Raw genomic sequence first — 19,994 nt, 5'->3', positions numbered from 1 at the left:
ACAAGATTAGTCTTTTGTGATATGTTGATACTTTTCTAAAAACCTTAATGCTAAAGGCATGCAACAATTTAGTAAACATAAAAATTTAAATTTAAAGAGTATTAAGGAAAAATGCAATCAGTTAGAGCATTCAGATTCTGAAATTAATTTATAAATGACTACAAATAACTTGTTTATTATTAAAGTATATAAATCACTTAGAACCATATCTATTTAAACATAAGGTTTTGAAGAAAAATGTAATTGATATCATACACATCATGGGCTAGGCAGATCATTTGCTACACCCTTGAAATTGTATATTAAATATAAAACTCTGAATATTGTATATCAGTTTATAAAAGTACTAAGCAATGTGGATGTTATTTGCCATTTTAGCTTATGTTACTACCATTTTTCTCCTGTTTTGTTTGTTAGTTTAGCTGTTGTGGTATTTTTCTTTTCCTTGTTACCTAACCTTTCCTTTTAATGCATCAAACTTGCGCAAAGGTTTCCTACATTGGATAGGGAAAGACAGAACGATAAATGAATGATACTTGCATGGTGTAGTTTGTAATTTTCTCTTTAATAGAGACATGCAGCATTTTCATTTTTTTTCCATGAAAGAGAGAACCCATTCACATATATACAGTACATCCCAAATACCTATGTATGCAACATGTGGAGAGATATCTGTGAACACACCTGAGATTCTTGTGATATATAATAATTTAAATATATTTTGCATTGTGTATTCTCTATCTGCAAATTTTTGATAATACATTCTCAAACTGTTAAGTCTCAAAGGTCAGCAAAAACATAAGAATTTACTGAATCTTTGGGGCTTAAGGGTTCTATCAAATTTGTGTGACATTTGTAAACTTTGTCAAAACATTTGCAAACGGAAGTACAGTAGGTGCAAGTTTACACATCTATAAATCTAAATGTTATGTTGTGGCCAAAATTTGCATATGGCTAGGAATTTCACAAAAATAACCCTAGGTGCAACTTTTTGACCAGATTATCATGAATGTTTTTGTGACATACTTGTAGCCATGTGTAAAATTGGTGTTACATATCTCTCTCTTTCTGGCAGTAATCCCTGGTAAGAAGGCTTGCCAGTAGTCATCATGGAGGTTTGCCCTCAAACCCTGTGATGTGGCATATGTAGCAAAGGAAGTGACAGCATGCTCTGTGTCCACTGTTAGTGACACAGAGGTGGGTCTTTCTGGAGCCTATATTTTGCACAGCACTTCCTAAAGTTAGTGTGTTATGTCTGGGTGAAGTGTCTGATGCAAGAGCTGTCTGTCTGTGCAGCTCCAGTGGCAGAGTGACAAGCGGACACCACACTGTGTCCAGGGCTCTGGCACAGCTGGTAGTCTCCCTTAGGGGAGAGGTGGAAGAAACCTAATTGGCAAACTACAGAATCAGGAATGACCTTCCTTGAGAGGTACAACATGAGGATGTGCGGCTAAGTGTCGGCCGCTATGATGGGCAGTCTGCCATGTCTGATACAACTAAAGATGCCCTTGTTCAAGAGACCCTTCTTGTCTGAGACTGGAGTTATTCAGCAAGAAGATGTACCCAGGAGTTCTCTTACAGAAACTCCTTCCTGCTATCGTGGGGATCTGGAAGGGATGGAGGCGCTGTACCAACTGTGAGTAGAACTCAGCACTCCCTCATACGCCTGTCATGGTGAAATCCCCCCTACCAACGAGTGGGAGACTCAGGAGTCCTGTGAGCCAGCAGGTGCGCCACACTACACAGACATGTAACTGGGGCAGAGTTTACACATTAGTGGCTCATGTGAGATTTGGTAGGGCTCGAACCGTTACATAATGTATGCAATAATTTTGTGAAATTTGCAGCATACAGTATAAATCCCCCCAAAATCCACTCCTGTTTGTGCTTTACTTACACTTGATGCTTATTTGGGACATTAAATGCCAGAGCTTTCTAAATAACAGGTCTGGAAAGGTTAAACAAATAGTCCTACAGTACTTAGAGAGGCAAATATATACTGTAACTGTTAATCTGAAATGAACAAAGCATTATATTTTTAGTTAGATATGAGATAATAAATAACACGAAACAAAAGCAGTATATATTGTATATTGTGTGATATTTTTTAGGTGCTCTTAAAAAATGCTGCATAAGCAGGCAGGCTCTTAAGCAGGAAGGCTTTTGGACGTTAATTTGCTAGCTTAAAGAAAGTTGATTGAGCGCTTTAGCTTTAATGCAACTCCAATGCCAGCTGCTGAGAGAGAGAACGTAAAAAATTGTAAAAGACGAGATAGAGATAGAGAGAATACATGTGTAATTCTTGACTGGACTGCAGGTGTTAGGTCAGATGTAGATAAATATAGTCATATGTCATCAGTATAGCTATGATAGCTGAATCCAAAAGAGTGATGAGATCGCCCAGCAAGAGTGTACAGTATGTAGAGAGAAGAGAAAGGAAGCCTAAAACAAATCCATGAGGTTTACCTACAGGTATTGAGGAAGAGTTGGCATAAGAAATGCTGAATGAATGATGAGATAGGTAGGAGGAAAACCAAAAGGGCAGTGTCATGGAAGCCAAGAGAGTGAAGTATGTGTAGGAAAAGAGGTTGGTCAACAGTTTAGAAAGTTGAGGAAAGATCAAGACGAATCAGAATGGAGTCATTTTCTTGACATTTGACAATTTGGAGGCCATTAGACATTAGGTTTCTATTGAGTATGCTGTGCCTGATTGGAGAGGGTCAAGTAGGTTATGGGAGTTGAGAAAATGAATTACTGTATACAGTACATTAAGAAAAAAAGTGTTACAGAAGTTTGGAAGCAAAAGGCAAGAGGCAGACATGGCAATAGTCAGAAGGGGAGGTAGGATCTAGGATATTTTTCTTAAGAATAAGTCGAATAATAGCTTACTTAAAAAGAGATGGTAAAGTACCAGAATAAAGCGATAAGTTAAGATACAAGTGAGGATGGAACCATGGTAGAAGCTAGAGGTTTCCGTAGGTGGGAGGGAATGGGGTTGAGGTCGCATGTTATGGAGGTTGAGGAGGGAAACAGCATAGCACATCCATTTATTGGTGGATAGCTTCCACTTTGCACTCAAAATAATCAGCAAAGTCTTAGGGTGTAATGGAAGGAGTGGGGCTCAATGTGGCAGGACGTTGAAGAAGGTCGTCAGAGACAGAGAAGTGGAAGGGGTTGGATTTGTGCCCATTTATCAGACAGATGAAGTAGCTCTGTTTGGCAAGAAAAAGAGCAGAGTTAAAGCACGAAAGAATACATTTGTAGAGAAGGAAATAAACCAGAGAATGTGACTTTGGCATAATGGGGTTCAAGAGCATTGAAAGCATGTGTATGTGGGTTTTGCCAGGGTTGTTGGTTAAAGTGCAATCAATGTTGGTGTACAAAAGGAGCATACTGGTAAAGTGAGGAGGCAAGGACAGTGTTATAAGCTGTTACAAGGCTATTTGGACAAGTTGAGTGTGGTAGTAAAGAAAGCGTACATTTTAGGCTGGATTACAAGGGCTGAAGATCAATGGAATGCAGGTTGTGAGTACTGTATGGCAAGCAGAGGCTGGAGGTTGAGTGTGAGGAATTTGAGACTGAAAATAAGATGCGATTATGCTGGGAGCGGAAAAAGAAAGATTGAGAAATCATAAAAGGAACAGTTTCAAGGAAGTGGCCATCACGTGGCTTGATAGTTGTCAATGAGAGCAAGAGGGGATATGGCAGGGGCCAGGATTTGGATAAATGTCTCCAGCGGCCAAGAGAAGAAAGAGGGACAGGGATAGGAAGTGAGAGGAAGACCAGTAAGAGTGATATGCAGAGAGAAGGGAATGGGAGTCCAACGCCCCCTAGTGGCGCTTCTCAGTAAATTCCAAACTTTACAAATGAATGAACATAGTAATCCTTTATCACAGTAACCATCTATGTAAAATATCCCACATAGCTACAATATAACAGAGTGGTTAGGTCCCCTCAATAGCCTCTGACGTGAGGTACTGTATGTCTTATGTGAGCAGGACCAGCAATAAACCAGAATTGACTCCCTGTTTGGATGTGGGCTCCAGATGCTGATGGTGATGGCGTGCTCCTACCAAAGGTAAACAATGGGAGACAGATTGATGAGGCGGTGCAGCTGCCTTGTGAAAAAGATGCAGACCAGGACTTTTCTCAGATCAGTGCAAAAGCTTTAATGGCACATAACAGCAAAGAGATCCACTCTTACGCGTTTCACATGGAGGACCGCGCTTTATCAAAGAGTTGGTAAGTACGCTTTGATAAAGTGCAGTCCTCCGTGCGAAAGGTGTAAGAGTGGATCTCTTTGCTGTTATGTGCCATTAAAGCTTTTGCACTGATCTGAGAAAAATCCCGGTCTGCATCTTTTTCACAAGGCAGCTGCACCGCCTCATCAATCTGTCTCCCGTTGTAAGAGAGATAGGTGTCATAGTGAGTGCAAGAAGCAGTGGACTTCATGAGTGCAAAGAAAGGAGAGGGAGAAGAGTGAAGGAGATGTCCATTGTTGGACAAAGATGTTACTGGACTTGATTTCAAGGGAAATTAAAAGGCCAAGATAACTACTAAAAGCAAGATGAGAGGATAAAAGCAGAAAATGTGTTGGAGCAACATGTAGAAGAGAGGCTTGGGGAGTCCTTCATCCAGCAGTGGATCAACAAGGGAGGATGATGATGATCATGATGATGGTGATGATCAGTATAGAAGACTACTGTTTTTGCAGGTATGAAGATATTCCTGCTAAGATCTTAGAACTCCGTGGACAAGGTTTGCTAACAAGATCTAAGAATTTTTTTTCAAGCAGTGTTTTAAGTGAATCTGAGCTGGACCTCACTCTCAAAAGCCATATTTCCAGATGAGATTGAAACTTTGCAAATGTTTTACAAACCAGTCCGATATCGCAAAAAAAAGTGTGCATTTTGTGAAAAAGTGCACATTTAGAGAAAAATGTCTCCCATCTGTAATAAATTGAACTCTTCTGTATATTTAATTTATATTTACATTTAGTGATATTGTACAATCCTTGCACTGTATTATTGGCCACTACTTCACATGGTTTATTCTGTCAAGCGCTTGTTTTACATAAAAAAATTAGCAAATATTTAATAACAATAATATTATAATAATAGAAGAATAAATTAATAAATTAAGTCACTAAAGATGAATTGCATAATACCAATCAAAAATGACCCTAGATATATTCTTATTAAGAATCTGACTGTAGCACATTTTTAAAAAAAATTTGTACCAAGAAAAATCTTTATGTTATGATTTTTCTGCTATTTAAATGACTCCCAAAGTATGTGACTGCAGTGGTTGTGATCGAAACTCAGGTTGTTCCTATACATCTCAACCCCCATATAACGCTGAGCTTCGGGTCCAAAGAATCACATTGCGTTATAAGCGGAACGCGTTAGAAATAATCTACAATTGTATGCATTGTACAATAAAGTGTTTAAGATACCAATAATCGAGTTGTAAAGTATTCATAAATATGAAAATTGGGAGCCATGCTTGCATCGCGTTATAAGCGAATTCGCGTTGTAACGGAGATTCGCGTTGTAACGGAGATTCGCGTTATAACGAGGTTGAGCTGTAATTGTTTTATACATTATGTTGTACAGTACATAGTTGTGTACAGTGCTTGCAATTATTCTGCAGTACATTTTATTTCTTTCATAGACATGGTACTTAGACTTGTTCTGATTTAGATACATCCAGCTTGTTGTATTATAGCTGTTTTCAAAACAAATCTTTTGTACCATATACTGTAGTGATGAGAAGCGAAATAATGTATTTTTTATTTTGCCATGCGTCTGTACTGATGGTGTAGGTACTAGATACTACAGTAGCTCTAGGGCTTAGCTAGAAAATGTAATTAGGAGCGCAATGAATTGATGAATGGTGTAATTTTTAGATTTGACATATAAAAACCTGTTACACATCTTTTTTTCTCTATATAAATGGTACCTTTTGAATATCAAGGCAATGACAAAGTCTGGATTTACTTTTATTCTCCAGTCACATTCCTTCCCAGGAGGATATGGTTGAGGGTAGTTAGGTGATAAAATAACACCCGCAGGGCCTGTCAGATCCCCGCCACATGCAGCTGTCACAACAAAACGAGAGGAAACAGAAATCAATCAGATGTTAAACTGAACATAACAGAAATTCCATGACCATAAAAAATTATACTACAGTATATGGCTCTAAAACAGAAACAAGCATTGTTTAAACTAATTATTTTATGGTGCTAAGATTATTGGCTAATCCAATATCAAAATGATTTTTATTTGCAGTATGCACATTTATTGTCTGGCTCATATTTTGGACTTGTAGATGTTAATTTTTTTTAATCACAAAGTTGTTCACAGCTGTTTAATATGGAACAATTGAGCTACTTTGATGAATTAACATATCCAAAAATATGGGGCACACAGTTCATTGCTGCTTTTTTTTTTAAATTTATATTTTTATTGATTTTTACAAATTATAATTAGGAGGAGGGTGGGGGGTGGGATACAACAATAAAAAGGGGTGGGATACAACAATAAAAAGGGGAAGGGGTACATCTCCATACTTTTTTTGTACAAGATACAAAGTGCAAACAGCAAAACTTTGTTATAAATACCTTAACATCTTAGTTCTATATTCGCTACATCCAAACTAGGCTTCCATTAGGGATCACTGCCCATTCCCATCACAGTAAATCACCCATGGATCCCAAATCGACATAAAACTAATGTACCTGTCTTGGATCAAACTGGTACGTTTCTCCATCATCATTATATCGTTTATTTTTTACAGCTGTTATTGTCGGGAGATAATTTTGCGTCCGTTGTCTAGCTATAGTTGCTTTGGCCGAGGATAAATGTGTATTATTAGCTTGTCCATGTTCCTCTCTATATCCTCAACTGGTCTCAAAATTAATATAGTTTCTATATTCCACTGATAATCTAGTCCTGTGACTCTCCTTATTATTTTCCTTTATTTGCCCCCAGAAAATAGTTATCTTGGGGCAAACCCACCAAATATGTTTGAATGTACCTATTTGGCCACAATTTCACCAGCAAAGGAAGGAGGTGGTTGGAAAAAATGAGTGGAGCATAGCTGGTGTCTAATACCACCTGTAACAGGGATTTATCACTGTTGGAGAGAAACTGCCTTTAAATCCAGCAGTGTGCTGGTTAATTGCAAAGGCAATCAACCAGACTCCACCTGGCTGAGTAGGACTGTTAGAAAAGGCCTTTTCTGAGTAACAGGAAGGAGATTCCTTATCTCACAAGGGAGTTGACAGAAGGAAAAGGAGGGCTGGGTCCTGCGAGAAAGACACAAGGGGACCAGACCTCTATGCCTGGACCCTCGAGCAGCCCTCCATGGACCTGAAGGGCCACCTGTGTTAAGGTACTGCTGAGACTTTGAGGTGATAAGTGGGTAAGGGGCTCCCCCCCCCAGCCTTGAAGAGAGGGACTGGGAAAATATGTTAGCCCTTACACATGGATAGGTGTTTATTATTTTATGTTAGTTTTGTTTGCTGTATGGTAAAGGAACAGACAATAAAGCCTTATTGTAATTTCACCTTAAAGACGGTATCCATTGCATACCTCAGCACACATCTCTTACACCACTATGTAGAATTTTCAGGTTAATTTCACGAACTGCTAGATGACCTGGCTGATCTCTCATAGATGTCCTCCCACTCCTCACTATCGAGCGGTCGTCCGATATCATTTTCCCAGTATAGAATCTTTTACTCGTTTGACCATTGGTTTGAGTGATCAGAACTTGATACTGTTGTGCTATTGTCCCTTTATGATATTTCCTTGCTAGATAAAGATTCTCAACCGTAGATAGTGGCCTAAAAATATCTTGTTTTGGTTCAATTGAAGCGACATAGGGCCTCATGCACTAAAGGTTAATAAAAAAAATCACCGGAACATTTAAATCACCGTTTTTATGAGCGTTGGTATCATGGTATTCAGAAAGCCTTCATTTCTTGTCATAGCAAAATTCACAAAATGGGCGATTAGCCGGTGATCTGATGAACGACCCTCTGAAAAGGCCTTACCCGGCGAGTTGTATCTGCTGCAGAGAGAGCTGCTCTGAGAGAGCCATCACTCCCTGTGCAAATCTCGCCCAAAATGCATGTGTATAAATTTTCATTTTGATAATAGTTTAGATTAGCAGGGGGTCTCCTGAGCTGAACTGCATTGGTTTCAGCCTCGGGGACCCCCTACTTCCCGAGATACAGGGCCCGTTATGGGGTGCCGGCTTCTCCTATGAATTTTATTCCCATGGTCACATGACACGACATTTAAATGCATAGGAGATACTGGCACCCCGTAACGGGGCCTGTATCTCAGGAAGTAGGGTGTCCCTGAGGCTATCCGCTATGGTAATGAAGTTTACTGTAAATTAATTTTTATTGCATAGGGTTCATGCCAGGGGTCTCTGGTGCTAATATTAATGTATATCAGCTCCAGAGATTCCCGGCATCAATCCTATGCAGAATAAAAAAAAAAATTCTAAGTCCCATCTCGCCGCTTCTCTGCAGGTTTCCAACACCTTTACACCAACTTTTTCTGGCGTGAGGATTTTGTGATAAAATCACCATTCTAGAGCGGTGATAGGCGTTCATAGCCTAACCACTGCTACTAGAATTGCGTGAGTTTATGAACATGCCGAAAAGCAGTGATAAGTGGCTTATCACCGCTGCCTGTGTGATTTTTTTTATGACCAATTTATTTTGAGCGATTCAATCTTTTATCACCCACTTATCACCACTTACTGAATAGCAGTAGGCATTTTGGGCGATAAGTGGTTGATAAGTGGCTTATCAACGCTTACTGCATAGGCTCCATAGTGTCTCAGCTGAAAATATTGAAACAGGTGCATATTTGGCAAATCAAACTCTTCTCTAACTTCTTGGAACGTCTTTATTCTATCTAAGTTTTCCTTGTTCCTTTTCTCTCCATACCTTATATACTTTTGACTGAAGGGCTGGTGTAAACTCAGGGTTAGCCGTCATTGGTGTCAGGGGTGAGGGGATTGACGAGATAGACTTGGCTCTGCAGACCATGTCCCATATTTTTAAAGAATGCAATATTACTGGTTGGATCTTGATTAGTTCGGGCCTGAGCTCTTTTTTAACCACAGTAATGTTGCCATGTCTAGTATCTGGGTCTCAGTCCTCTCTATATCCACCCATGGTTTTATACCTTCTTCTAGCGACCAATATAATTTATTTATAAAATATTTTACCAGGAAGTAATACATTAGTGGACTTAATCTGGCGGCTTCATAGTATTTGATAACATCTGGTTGGGACAATCCCCCTAATGTTGTTGGGAGAACCATTATTTTTTTCTTTATTCTAGACTTTCTACCATTCCATATAAATGTAGTTATTTCTTTCTTCAGTTCCTTTGTGTCTTTTTGTGGAACTGCGACTGTAACTGACTGGTAAAACCTGGAATATATACAACATTCTGGGCAGTAAATTCATTTTTACCAAGGTTATTCTCCCAGACCATGAGATTTGTTATCTGCTCCAGACTTTTAAATTCTTTTCAGTTTTCTAATCACTGCTACTTTATTTTTAGCCACAAATGACATATACAGGCCTATATTTACAAAGTAATGATATTTCATTTGACACTTATTAGTGAAAGAAGACACCCCATTCAAATGAGTAGGCTGTACAGTGTCTTAACGTGTCTCATCGTATAGCACTTTCACCTCGAGAAAATGAACTAAAACAAACATGGGAAGGAAAACTTCTCTGGGAAAAAAAATCAGGTATTAAAAATGTAGTACCCAGTTTTCCATGCTATTAGAAAAGCATCCCTCCACATACCTGTTGAGCCTCTGTTACTGGGAGAAAGTCCACCTGAATTTCCCATTACCTACTACATGATATAGAAAATATAGCAGATTGAATAAAATAAAGCTTTATTTCAAGTCTGATGTCACTGCTTTGGAGGAAGAACCAAAAAACAGTGAGAATGAGACAAGCAAAGGATTCTAGGAAATGAAGTGGCAACTACAGAATGATAACCATTCAAACTTGAAAAGTTTCCAAAGGACTAGATTTTGACTAATACTTGTCATTGGCCACTTTTTCATATGATTTATTTAAATAATATGCTGAAAAATACTTGCAAAAACAAGTGCTTGTTTGTGAAGATAAACAAATTGATTAATGTGAGAGGAAAGCAATGTAATTGTTATACTCAACTAATCAGATTTCTTTATGAATACTACCCCACAAAGAAAGAATGGAAATAGTATATAAAGATAGATAAAATACATAATAAAAGTCAACAAATACAGTAGATAGTTCTATCAAGAAAAGTTCTCATAACATGTATCATTAACAGCAAACTCTGAAAAAAGAGACTTTTGTCCGCAATGGACAAATATATATGAATAACTCTTACTTTGGGTCAATAGTCATACAGCATTAAATGAACAAGAAATAAACTTGGATTTGTTGTTATGGTACCCCAGGTGTCTATCCTGGGACCTCTTCTCGTTTATCGGAGCTTCAAATTGCAAAGCCAGTATAAACATCCTGACACTAATGAGACTCAAAAGGTCAAAACAGCTGTCTGTGAGTAGGTTTACTGAAAATACTGTGTAATACAGCAGGCATAAACTTATAGGGGTCCATGTTAAATGGATTTGAAGCAAAAGGTGACACTGCTAATTTGCATGTAATTTCCCAGACTCCATAGCTGCAGTGGAAGCATTGTATGCTAGGAGATAATGGGGGAAGGCAAGGTTGCAGATCTGCCTGGGACATGTTAATGTGCTCACAAGTGATATTTTCATTTGCTTTTCTCTCTACACTCTCCTAAGGTGACATTGTCCCATATTTTGTTTTCAACTATCACCTCTATGCTGACAACACCCATATTTCCTTTAAAACCCAAGACCTTACAGTTGTTGTCCAGACCAAAGTGTCTAAATGTTTCTCTTTGTGTTTCCTAGTGATGTGTACTTGTGTCTAAAGTTACAGTAGTATTGTTATTTAGATTGTGTTTAGGTAATAATATTAAAATTTCGGGTAGCCTTCTCATTTCACCCATATAAACTAAGGCTAACCAATGCTTTTCCGATGTATTCATTCATGTAAATTGTTATTAACCAGTTCTTCCAACAGAGCAAATGTATGGTATAGAGTAAGAAATAAACCCTAACATACCCTGAGCAGCATAATTTACCTAATGCAATATTATAATATAAAGAATAACATTTGTTTAATGGGATTAAATTACCTATGCATGTTGGTGGATCTGGCTGCCAAAAAAATCGATTATTGAGCTGCACACATGTGATTTTAGCTTGTCCTTGTAATTGATACCCAGGGTCACACTGAAATGTTATAGTATCTCCAGTTTCTCTGCTGTCTCCATATCTGGTACCATTTTGAGGAATTCCAGGGTCATTACATGTTGATGCAATTGAAGCTGTAAATAAAATATATATAAATTAAACCTAAAACAACCATTAACCCTTTTACAATGTTATGTATTTGGTAGTATATTTATTTTTATGTAATGAAAAAGTGTTTTTTTATATGGAATCCTGTTCATATGATGTGTGGCTTTTTGGCATTTTTTTTAATTAAAAATATCTGATTCAAATGAAACAGGAATCAACACAATATTGGACAAGTACAATGAATGTTGCTTCACGTATTCTTTCATAACATCTTTAGTTCTTAACTATTTGTACTTCAATATTTATTTGTGAGGAACAACAACCTGAAAAACTAAACTGATTTGAAAACCTGTGCTCAAACAAAGCCACCAACAGGGGGGGGGGGGGGGATAGCCAGGACTCCTATCCTTGGCCCGGTGAGTCAAAGGGGCCAGGCGTCCTGCTGGCAAGCCTAACATGTAGTGCAATATTTGCAGAGGTGCCTTTCAGAACAGAGGGGAACATGTAGGCATACTCTACTTCCTCCCTCTGTTTTGGGCCCCTCTGTTTCACGGCCTGCTACCTATATCCCCAGGCCAATACGTACTTCTCCTTCTTCGCCTCAAAGTTTAAAATTACCACACCCAGATTCATAACATCCCCCCTGCCTCCCTCTCCTCCCCCCCCCCCCGCATCCATAAACCCCCAGGTCAATGTTTACCCACCATGTCCATAACTACCCCTTCAGGTCACTAACTACCCCTTCCAGGTCCATAATTACTAACCTCCGTGCCCTTAAACTGTATTCTTCTCCCACCCCCATGCCAATATATCCTTCTCCCCCTCAGGGTCCCCCCAGTGAGCCCTCGGGTACAAGGGGTGAATCAAGGGAGGGGGGGCTGCTCCTTTAATTTGTCCTTGGCCGCAAGATTTCTGTTGGTTCCCTATGCTAATATAACCCACTCAATTTAGTACAATGCTTAAAAACAATTGTGAAACACCAATGCATATGCAGGGGGCTGAGAACTATGTGCTAAGGCAATTTTGAAGCATACAGACACTCCCCAAATCAGCAGCAGATGCATATGTGTCAATAATTAGAGCAAAGAGGTTGATTCTAAAAAGTGCCAAATGAAAATTATGCTATGTATGTTCATTTTGCCACAAAACTGTCATTACATTGCCCTTGTGGTATTCCTAAAAGATATTCTCCATTAGAAAAAATGAATTATGCCATGGGTACTTTCACTTGTGTTTTGCCTTTGGACATTGTTTTGGTTCTAAAAATGTTTTGTGTGCTGGTTTTGCCAAAAGTCTGTTTGTTTGGTTATTATTATCAATTGATGGGAAAAAAAATCAAAATAATTTCAATAAATTCTAAATTGGCGTAACAATTAGAGGTGGACACTTTGCCTAATGTTCTGGTTTTGGGCCTAAAAAATTTGAGTTTTGGTTTTGTATTTGGTTTTAGAATGTAAGGTTCTGAACGGTTCGGATCTCAAACCTCTGGTTTTGACCATCTCTAAATTTATTGTATGCTATTTTAACAAGGAGCACACATTTAACAGAGGGAAAGATACTAAAGTCATTTTTATAATGCACTTATGAAAATAGAATTGGTAAAAAGATCTTAAAGGTACCCTTTAAAAATTCCTAATATAATGAAATAATAAAATAGGAAAGATAAATTATATTGGAGCAATCTAGAACATAGAAAGCACACACATACAAACCTCATGGTGTAGTACACTTTAATCACAAAAATATATTGGTGATTAAATAAAATATACTCACAAACAAATGTGAAGATTCAAGCTTCTCAGAAGAAAGGAAAGGGGAAGTCTCAACTCTCCAAACACACCTAGGATCATCTCCAAAGTTCTTTCAGCTTGCAACCGGTGCCTGCAACCTGCTGCACTCCTGCAGACGTCCGGCTGCACCTCTGATTTTCTGGGTGTGGCTGCGATAATACCACTTCTGGAAGCATCCCTGAGGAAGTTAGTAAAGGACTAACGAAATGTTTAGGATTGGACCTAAAAAGCCAGGCAGTGTGGAGCAATTGACCCTGAGCATGACCGCTGGAAATGACGTCATCAGAGCCACACCCAGAATATCAGAGGTGCAGTCTGACATCTGCAGGAATGCAGGCACCGGATGCAAGCTGAGAGAACACCAGAGATGATCCCAAGCATGTTTGGAGCATAGAGACTCTACCCCCCTCCCTTTCTTCGGAGATAAACTTGAATCTTCACATATGTTTGATGTTGGTGTGTGCGCTTTCTATCTTCTAGTAGAAGGACGGACGGATTCCTTACCAAGAAAAAAAGAAAGTGGCACCCCACCTAAGGTTTTTTCTTTTCATTTAAAAAAACTTGGATACTACAGTATATATGAACATTTCTGGACCATCTTGATGAATACACTTTACGTGGGGGATACTTTATGAGCACGAACATGTTGTAATTTAAGATCATTTATATTTTCTGTAAAGCTGTTATCATTCAACAGTGTATTTTCAAGTAAAGTTGATATTCCATTTTATATTTTGTAATGAGTTGGAGAAAATATATTTTAGTATTTAAATACAAATGTAGTATTCAGTATTGTTTTTTATATTTTGTATTTAATTCTAAACATACTGTACTGTGGACTAAAAATTTTGGTATTTATTTTTCTTTACATTAAATAGCATAGTAGAAGTCAAGTCTGCAATTTAGCATTTTTAGAATGCATCCAGAGACATTAACAAAGTATATTTAATACCGCTCCTTCAAAAATCTGAGAAAGTGACCATATAAAAAAAAAAATAAATACAATTCCTCTGTGCTTTGCTACCCCACAAAAAATATCATTATTTATTGTGGTTTTATAACATCTTCTGGCGGAAAGATGAAAAAATATACTTTGCTAACATCCTAGAATTAGTGCTGTGAAGGTTGAAAAAGTTTTGACAGTCTTGGCAATGACCAAACTGAGAGCATTTTTTTGATGATTGCATTGAGGCTGGACAATGAGAAATCTGTTTTGTAGAATTAAAATGTAAAATGATGAACACGTGTTGTAATATGAATGATCAATTTATAATGTATATACAGTAGACAGACAGCACTCCAGAACTTTTAAATACTGTCTGCTAGTTCAAACATTAAGGACCTTAAATCTACGTACGCCAAAGCAGCTTTTTTTTGGACAAAAATTCTCATTGAAGTCTATAGGGATTTTCAGCCAAAAACACTTTCCTTCCCAATAAAAATACATAAATTAAACACTTGGAAGATATAGTTGACTTTAAGGCATGTATTAAGCATGCCTTCATGGTCACTAAAGTAACAGAAGGGTTAATACAAAAACCCTAACTACCTATTGTATGTCATATCTGTATAACCGCTATGGCAAACAAGGGGATAACCCCCCTGCCCCTGTAAACCCCTCCAAGCAGATTAACCTCCCTCTCTGGGGGCACCTACCCCCATAAGCCACACACCCTGCCCCACCCATTGAGCCCTAGATAGCATTGATTGGTAATCAATGTTGACTCTACATAAAAACATTTATTTATTTTATTTATGAAATGTTTTGCCAGGAAGTAATACATTGAGAGCTACCTTTTGTTTTCAAGTATTTTCCGGGCACAGAGTTATGATGACAAATACAAGGTTACAAATACATGGTTACTTTAAATGAACAGGGTTATACATTGCATGAACAGTTTAACATATTTTATCTTTTAGGCGTATGAAACAGTTACAGACCACATTAAAATGTGAGACAGCTTTAGTTTTGAAAGAACTTAGACTGGTAGTGGCAGTGAGAGTCTCAGGTAGATTGTTCCAGGTGTGAAGTGCACGGTAAGAGAAGGAGGAGTGGATGAATACTTTGTTGAACATTGGGACAATGAACAATTGTTTGGAGTCAGATTTCAGGTGATAAGTGCTGCGTGTGGTAGGGGTGAGTTAGCTTGCTCACATAGGCGGGTAGCTGGCCCAGAAAGTATTTGAAGGCATGACAGGAAAAATGAACTTTGTGTCTAGACTCAAATGATGACCAATCTAGTTCTTTGAGCATTTCGTAGTGATGTGTATTGTTGTTACATCGGAAGACAAAGCGTCATATTGAATTGTAGAGGGTTTTTAGTTTGCTAAGGTGAGTTTTGGGTGCTGTACCTTATAATATGTCCCCATAGTCTAAAATTGACATTAGCATCTGCTGTGCAATGTGCTTTCTGACTAGCAGGCTTAGGCAGGATTTGTTCCTATAAAGTACACCTAGTTTGGAATAGGTTTTGGATGTCAGGGTATCAATGTGCAAGCCAAATGTTAAATGGGAATAAAACCATTTGCTCACATATTTAAAACTAGTAACATGGGCTTGGATGGTATTAGAGCTGGTTGTGATCTGAAGCTCTGTCATTGGTAGCTTTAGAAATGTACAGTAGCCTTGGTCCAAAATACCATTATTACAGTCTTGTGAGTTTAGAAAAGAAAAAACATTGTTTTGGGAAATACAATTTTCAAGTCTCAAAAAATTAGATTGAAATATGTGTTCAAGGTCAGAGACGTGAGGGCTGTGTGCGGATAATATTCTGTCAACCGCATACAGTACATGTGTATTGAAGCTCCCTTGCAAGCTATATAAAGATCATTGATGAAGACTGAGAAGAGTAGGGGCCCCAGAACAGAGCCTTGCGGAACACTGCAGTTGATATCCAAGAGGTTGAAGTTAGTGCCTAAAATAGACACATATTGGGATCGACTGTATCTGATAGGTAGGAATGAAACTAGTTTGAAGCATGTTTCCCTATTCCAGAGCACTGGCATTTATTTAGCAAGATAACATGATCAACAGTATCAAAAGCCTTTGCAAAAGCTAGGAATATTGAACAAGTAAGTTGTCCCAGTTCCATTCCTCACTGGATCTCATTGCAAACTTTTAGGGGGGAAGTTACTGTGGAGTTTTTAGGGCGAAAGCCAGATTGGAATTGGCTAGGGAAATTTGTCTTGGTATAGTCATCTCTTAATTGGGAGTGAACATACATTTTCATGTCTTTGGATAGCATTGAAAGAAGAATGATTGGCCTGTAGTTTGAGACAGTGTTTTTGTCCCCACTTTTGAAGATTGGAACATCTCTCACAATTTTTCATGTCTTAGGGATATGGCCTGCAGAAAATTTGATTGCAGTAAGTCAGCTCCACATTGGCTGCTTAGTTTTAATTTGAGGAGCACTTGTGTATCCTCCTTTCAGATACTGGGACAAACTGAAAATTGTTGGCAGTGTTGGGAGAGGCTGGGGCTATACGGATACTCCCAGATTTAGCTTCATGTTTGTAGTTTGGGTTGCATTTTGCTTATAAATTAGTAGCACACACCACAAAGTATTAATTGAATGCACCGTCTGGAATGACAGATACAAGAAACACCTGATTGCGCAGCGTATTTCTGCAGTCAGAGCCCTATCTGAGAATGAGAAGAATCCTACTCACATAATGGACGCCAATGAAGACAGTTTAGAGGATCTGTGCTTGCTCCCCTTCTCCTCTGCTCCTCACACGTACCCCACGTGGAGACTGCTTGCTGGAGGCGACCTCAATCTTCAATGGCGTCTGGGGTTAACTCGTTGCGAAATCCCACCAATATATGACAAGGATAGGCACAATATAGTGTAGTATGAAGTGACCTTTATTAAACTAAAAACACTTTTAAATGATAAAAACACTCACATGGTGCAATACTGAACCGTATTGCTCAAATTGCCGTCCGCAGCTTGTATACCCTTCTGCCGCAATGGATAGGATCCCTGCACACTGACACGCTGTCAACTCGGCATGTGATGTCAGTGCTGCTGGAAGCTCTCCCTGGGATCAGGCTACGGGTGCTGAGATGGCTCAAAGGACTAAGCTCCTCCTCCCTAGGCGTTTCGTGACACGTGGTCACTTCGTCAGGGGATGGTGGAGCTTAGTTCGTGATGCCCTATATACAAACCCAGATGGAGGGAACCTCCTACTGGGGGTGGGACTTAGCTGTGATGTTGAGCCAAGGGAGGATCAGCTGAAATACTGACAGCACGATCGGGGTTGTACCCTGGGCATTAACATGCGCGCGCCCTCACGTTGTTTTGGAAAAAGGCAAAGGTTAAATAATAACAGTGTTTACAATAAATGAAATTAAAAACAAATAAAATGACATTCCTCACATGTATGGTCCAGGGATTGCCATAGTACAAACACATAAAGAATAATCAACAAATCATGAATAGTGGGCTAAAATATCCCATTTACTAAACTGGAATGTACTTAAGAGTCCCTTAAAAAAGCTGCAAGGTCAAACTCAATGTTGAGGCCTAGGGGGGTCAAGGTCCTGAGTGTGTATATACAGTAACTTTCTCTTTTAGAGACTGTATTAAGCCTGTCCCCCCCACGCCAACTGCTTTTTGGGTTATCAATCCCTACACATATTAGCCCTTCAGGACTCTGCTGATGATGCTGTCTGAAATGATTTGAGACACTGTGTGTCTCGAGACCCCTCTTAATGTTGTAAACGTGTTCTGCGAACCGACGTTTGAGGGGTCTCCCCGTGCGGCCCACATATTGTAGCCCGCATGGGCATTCCAGTAGATAGACACAGAAATTGGTTTTGCAGGTGATGAAAGATTTGATGTTGAAATTCTTTCCTGTCACATTAGATTGGAAAGTCTTTGTTTTTTTACTATGTTTACATCCGATACAGCCATTACATGTATAATAGCCTTTGAGATCATTTAGCCATGTAACATGGTGATCTCTTAGGCTGTCTAACGGACAACTAGGTGATAAAGAGGATTTTAGATTCCTTGCTCTTTTGAACACTATTTTCGGTTTGTCGGGTAGGATACTTTTGAGGATTGGATCTCTCTGGAGAATGCCCCAATGTTTGGTTAGCGTTTTAGATATAACTGGAGCTATACCACTATACTGTGTGATAAAAAACGGAAACTGGGCTTGATCATTACCAGTCGTCCGTCCCCTCCCACACAGTAAGGACGCTCTATCGATTTTATTGACCTCTTTGATCGCAAGATCCAATTCCGCATTCCTATACTCCCGTTCAATGAATTTAGTTTTCAACTCCCTGATTTGTTGTTGGTAGACAGAGCTTTCTGAGCAATTCCTCTTAACTCTAAGCGCCTGCCCCTTGGGGATATTGCGCAGCCAGTTGGGGTGGTGATGGCTAGAGGCCAATAAGTATGTATTGGCATCTACTTCTTTACTGAAGGTTTTCGTGTGAATTAGACCATTCACTACGTACAGGGAAAGATCGAGAAAATTGATAGAATTCTTATCCTGACTGAACGTGAACCTAAGATTCCTCGTATTGTCGTTCAAATATAGTTTGAATTCCTCCAGTTGGTCCATTGACCCCCTCCAGACACACAGCACATCATCGATGTATCTCTTCCAGAGCACCAAGTTTGCACCGAACGGGTTGGAGGACCTGATATGGTCCTCCTCCCAGATGGACATGAACAAGTTAGCATAGCTAGGTGCAAACTTGGTGCCCATGGCAGTGCCGCACGTCTGGAGGAAGAACTTATGGTCATAGCTAAAAAAATTATGCGTCAAAATAAATCTGATTCCATCCAGAATAAAATGTTTAAATTTCTCATCTACTCCAACATCCTGTTCTAAAACTCTTCGGATTGCATCTAGTCCCATCTGGTGGTCTATGACCGTATACAATGAGACCACATCACAGGTGACCCACCACAGATCTTCCCCCCACGTCAGGTCCTGTATAAGATTTAACACCTGCGACGTGTCCCTTAGATACGACGGGACCTGTACTACATATTTCTGAAGTAGATGATCCAGAAATTGGGAAAGGTTAGAGGTGAGGGAACGGATCCCAGATATTATTGGGCGGCCGGGGGGTCTGGTGAGGCTCTTGTGGATCTTCGGGATGAAATAAAACACAGGGATTCTGGGCTGGTCAATCATAAGGAATTCCCTTTCCCTAGTGCTAATAACATCATCCCGAAGACCCTGATCCAAAAGAGCTGCCATTTCTTCTCTGAAGGAGTCTGTTGGGTTGGACTCTAATTCCTGATAGTGACATTATCTCCCAGAATTCTGAGTGACTCCTCTTTCTAAGGGACACGTCGCAGGTGTTAAATCTTATACAGGACCTGACGTGGGGGGAAGATCTGTGGTGGGTCACCTGTGATGCGGTGGGTCACGGCACTGCCATGGGAACCAAGTTTGCACCTAGCTATGCTAACTTGTTCATGTCCATCTGGGAGGAGGACCATATCAGGTCCTCCAACCCGTTCGGTGCAAACTTGGTGCTCTGGAAGAGATACATCGATGATATGCTGTGTGTCTGGAGGGGGTCAATGGACCAACTGGAGGAATTCAAACTATATTTGAACGACAATACGAGGAATCTTAGGTTCACGTTCAGTCAGGATAAGAATTCTATCAATTTTCTCGATCTTTCCCTGTACGTAGTGAATGGTCTAATTCACACGAAAACCTTCAGTAAAGAAGTAGATGCCAATACATACTTATTGGCCTCTAGCCATCACCACCCCAACTGGCTGCGCAATA

At 39.3% G+C, this 19,994-nt stretch overlaps 1 protein-coding gene across 1 annotated transcript in view; it reads right to left on the bottom strand.

The window, feature by feature from the left end:
- CSMD1 (CUB and Sushi multiple domains 1) overlaps nucleotides 1-19,994 on the bottom strand; it is a 2,556,145-nt gene that overhangs the window by 484,771 nt on the left and 2,051,380 nt on the right. The window contains exons 27-28 of the mRNA XM_075598211.1: nucleotides 11,271-11,462; nucleotides 5,962-6,100 (exon numbers count right to left, since the gene is read on the bottom strand). Of these exons, the coding sequence (XP_075454326.1) occupies nucleotides 5,962-6,100; nucleotides 11,271-11,462 (331 nt within the window). The remainder of the gene's footprint in view (nucleotides 1-5,961; nucleotides 6,101-11,270; nucleotides 11,463-19,994) is intronic.

This window comes from Ascaphus truei, chromosome 4 (assembly GCF_040206685.1).
Source record: "Ascaphus truei isolate aAscTru1 chromosome 4, aAscTru1.hap1, whole genome shotgun sequence".
Taxonomy (NCBI): domain Eukaryota; kingdom Metazoa; phylum Chordata; class Amphibia; order Anura; family Ascaphidae; genus Ascaphus; species Ascaphus truei.
This window is presented reverse-complemented; position numbering and strand designations above follow the sequence as displayed.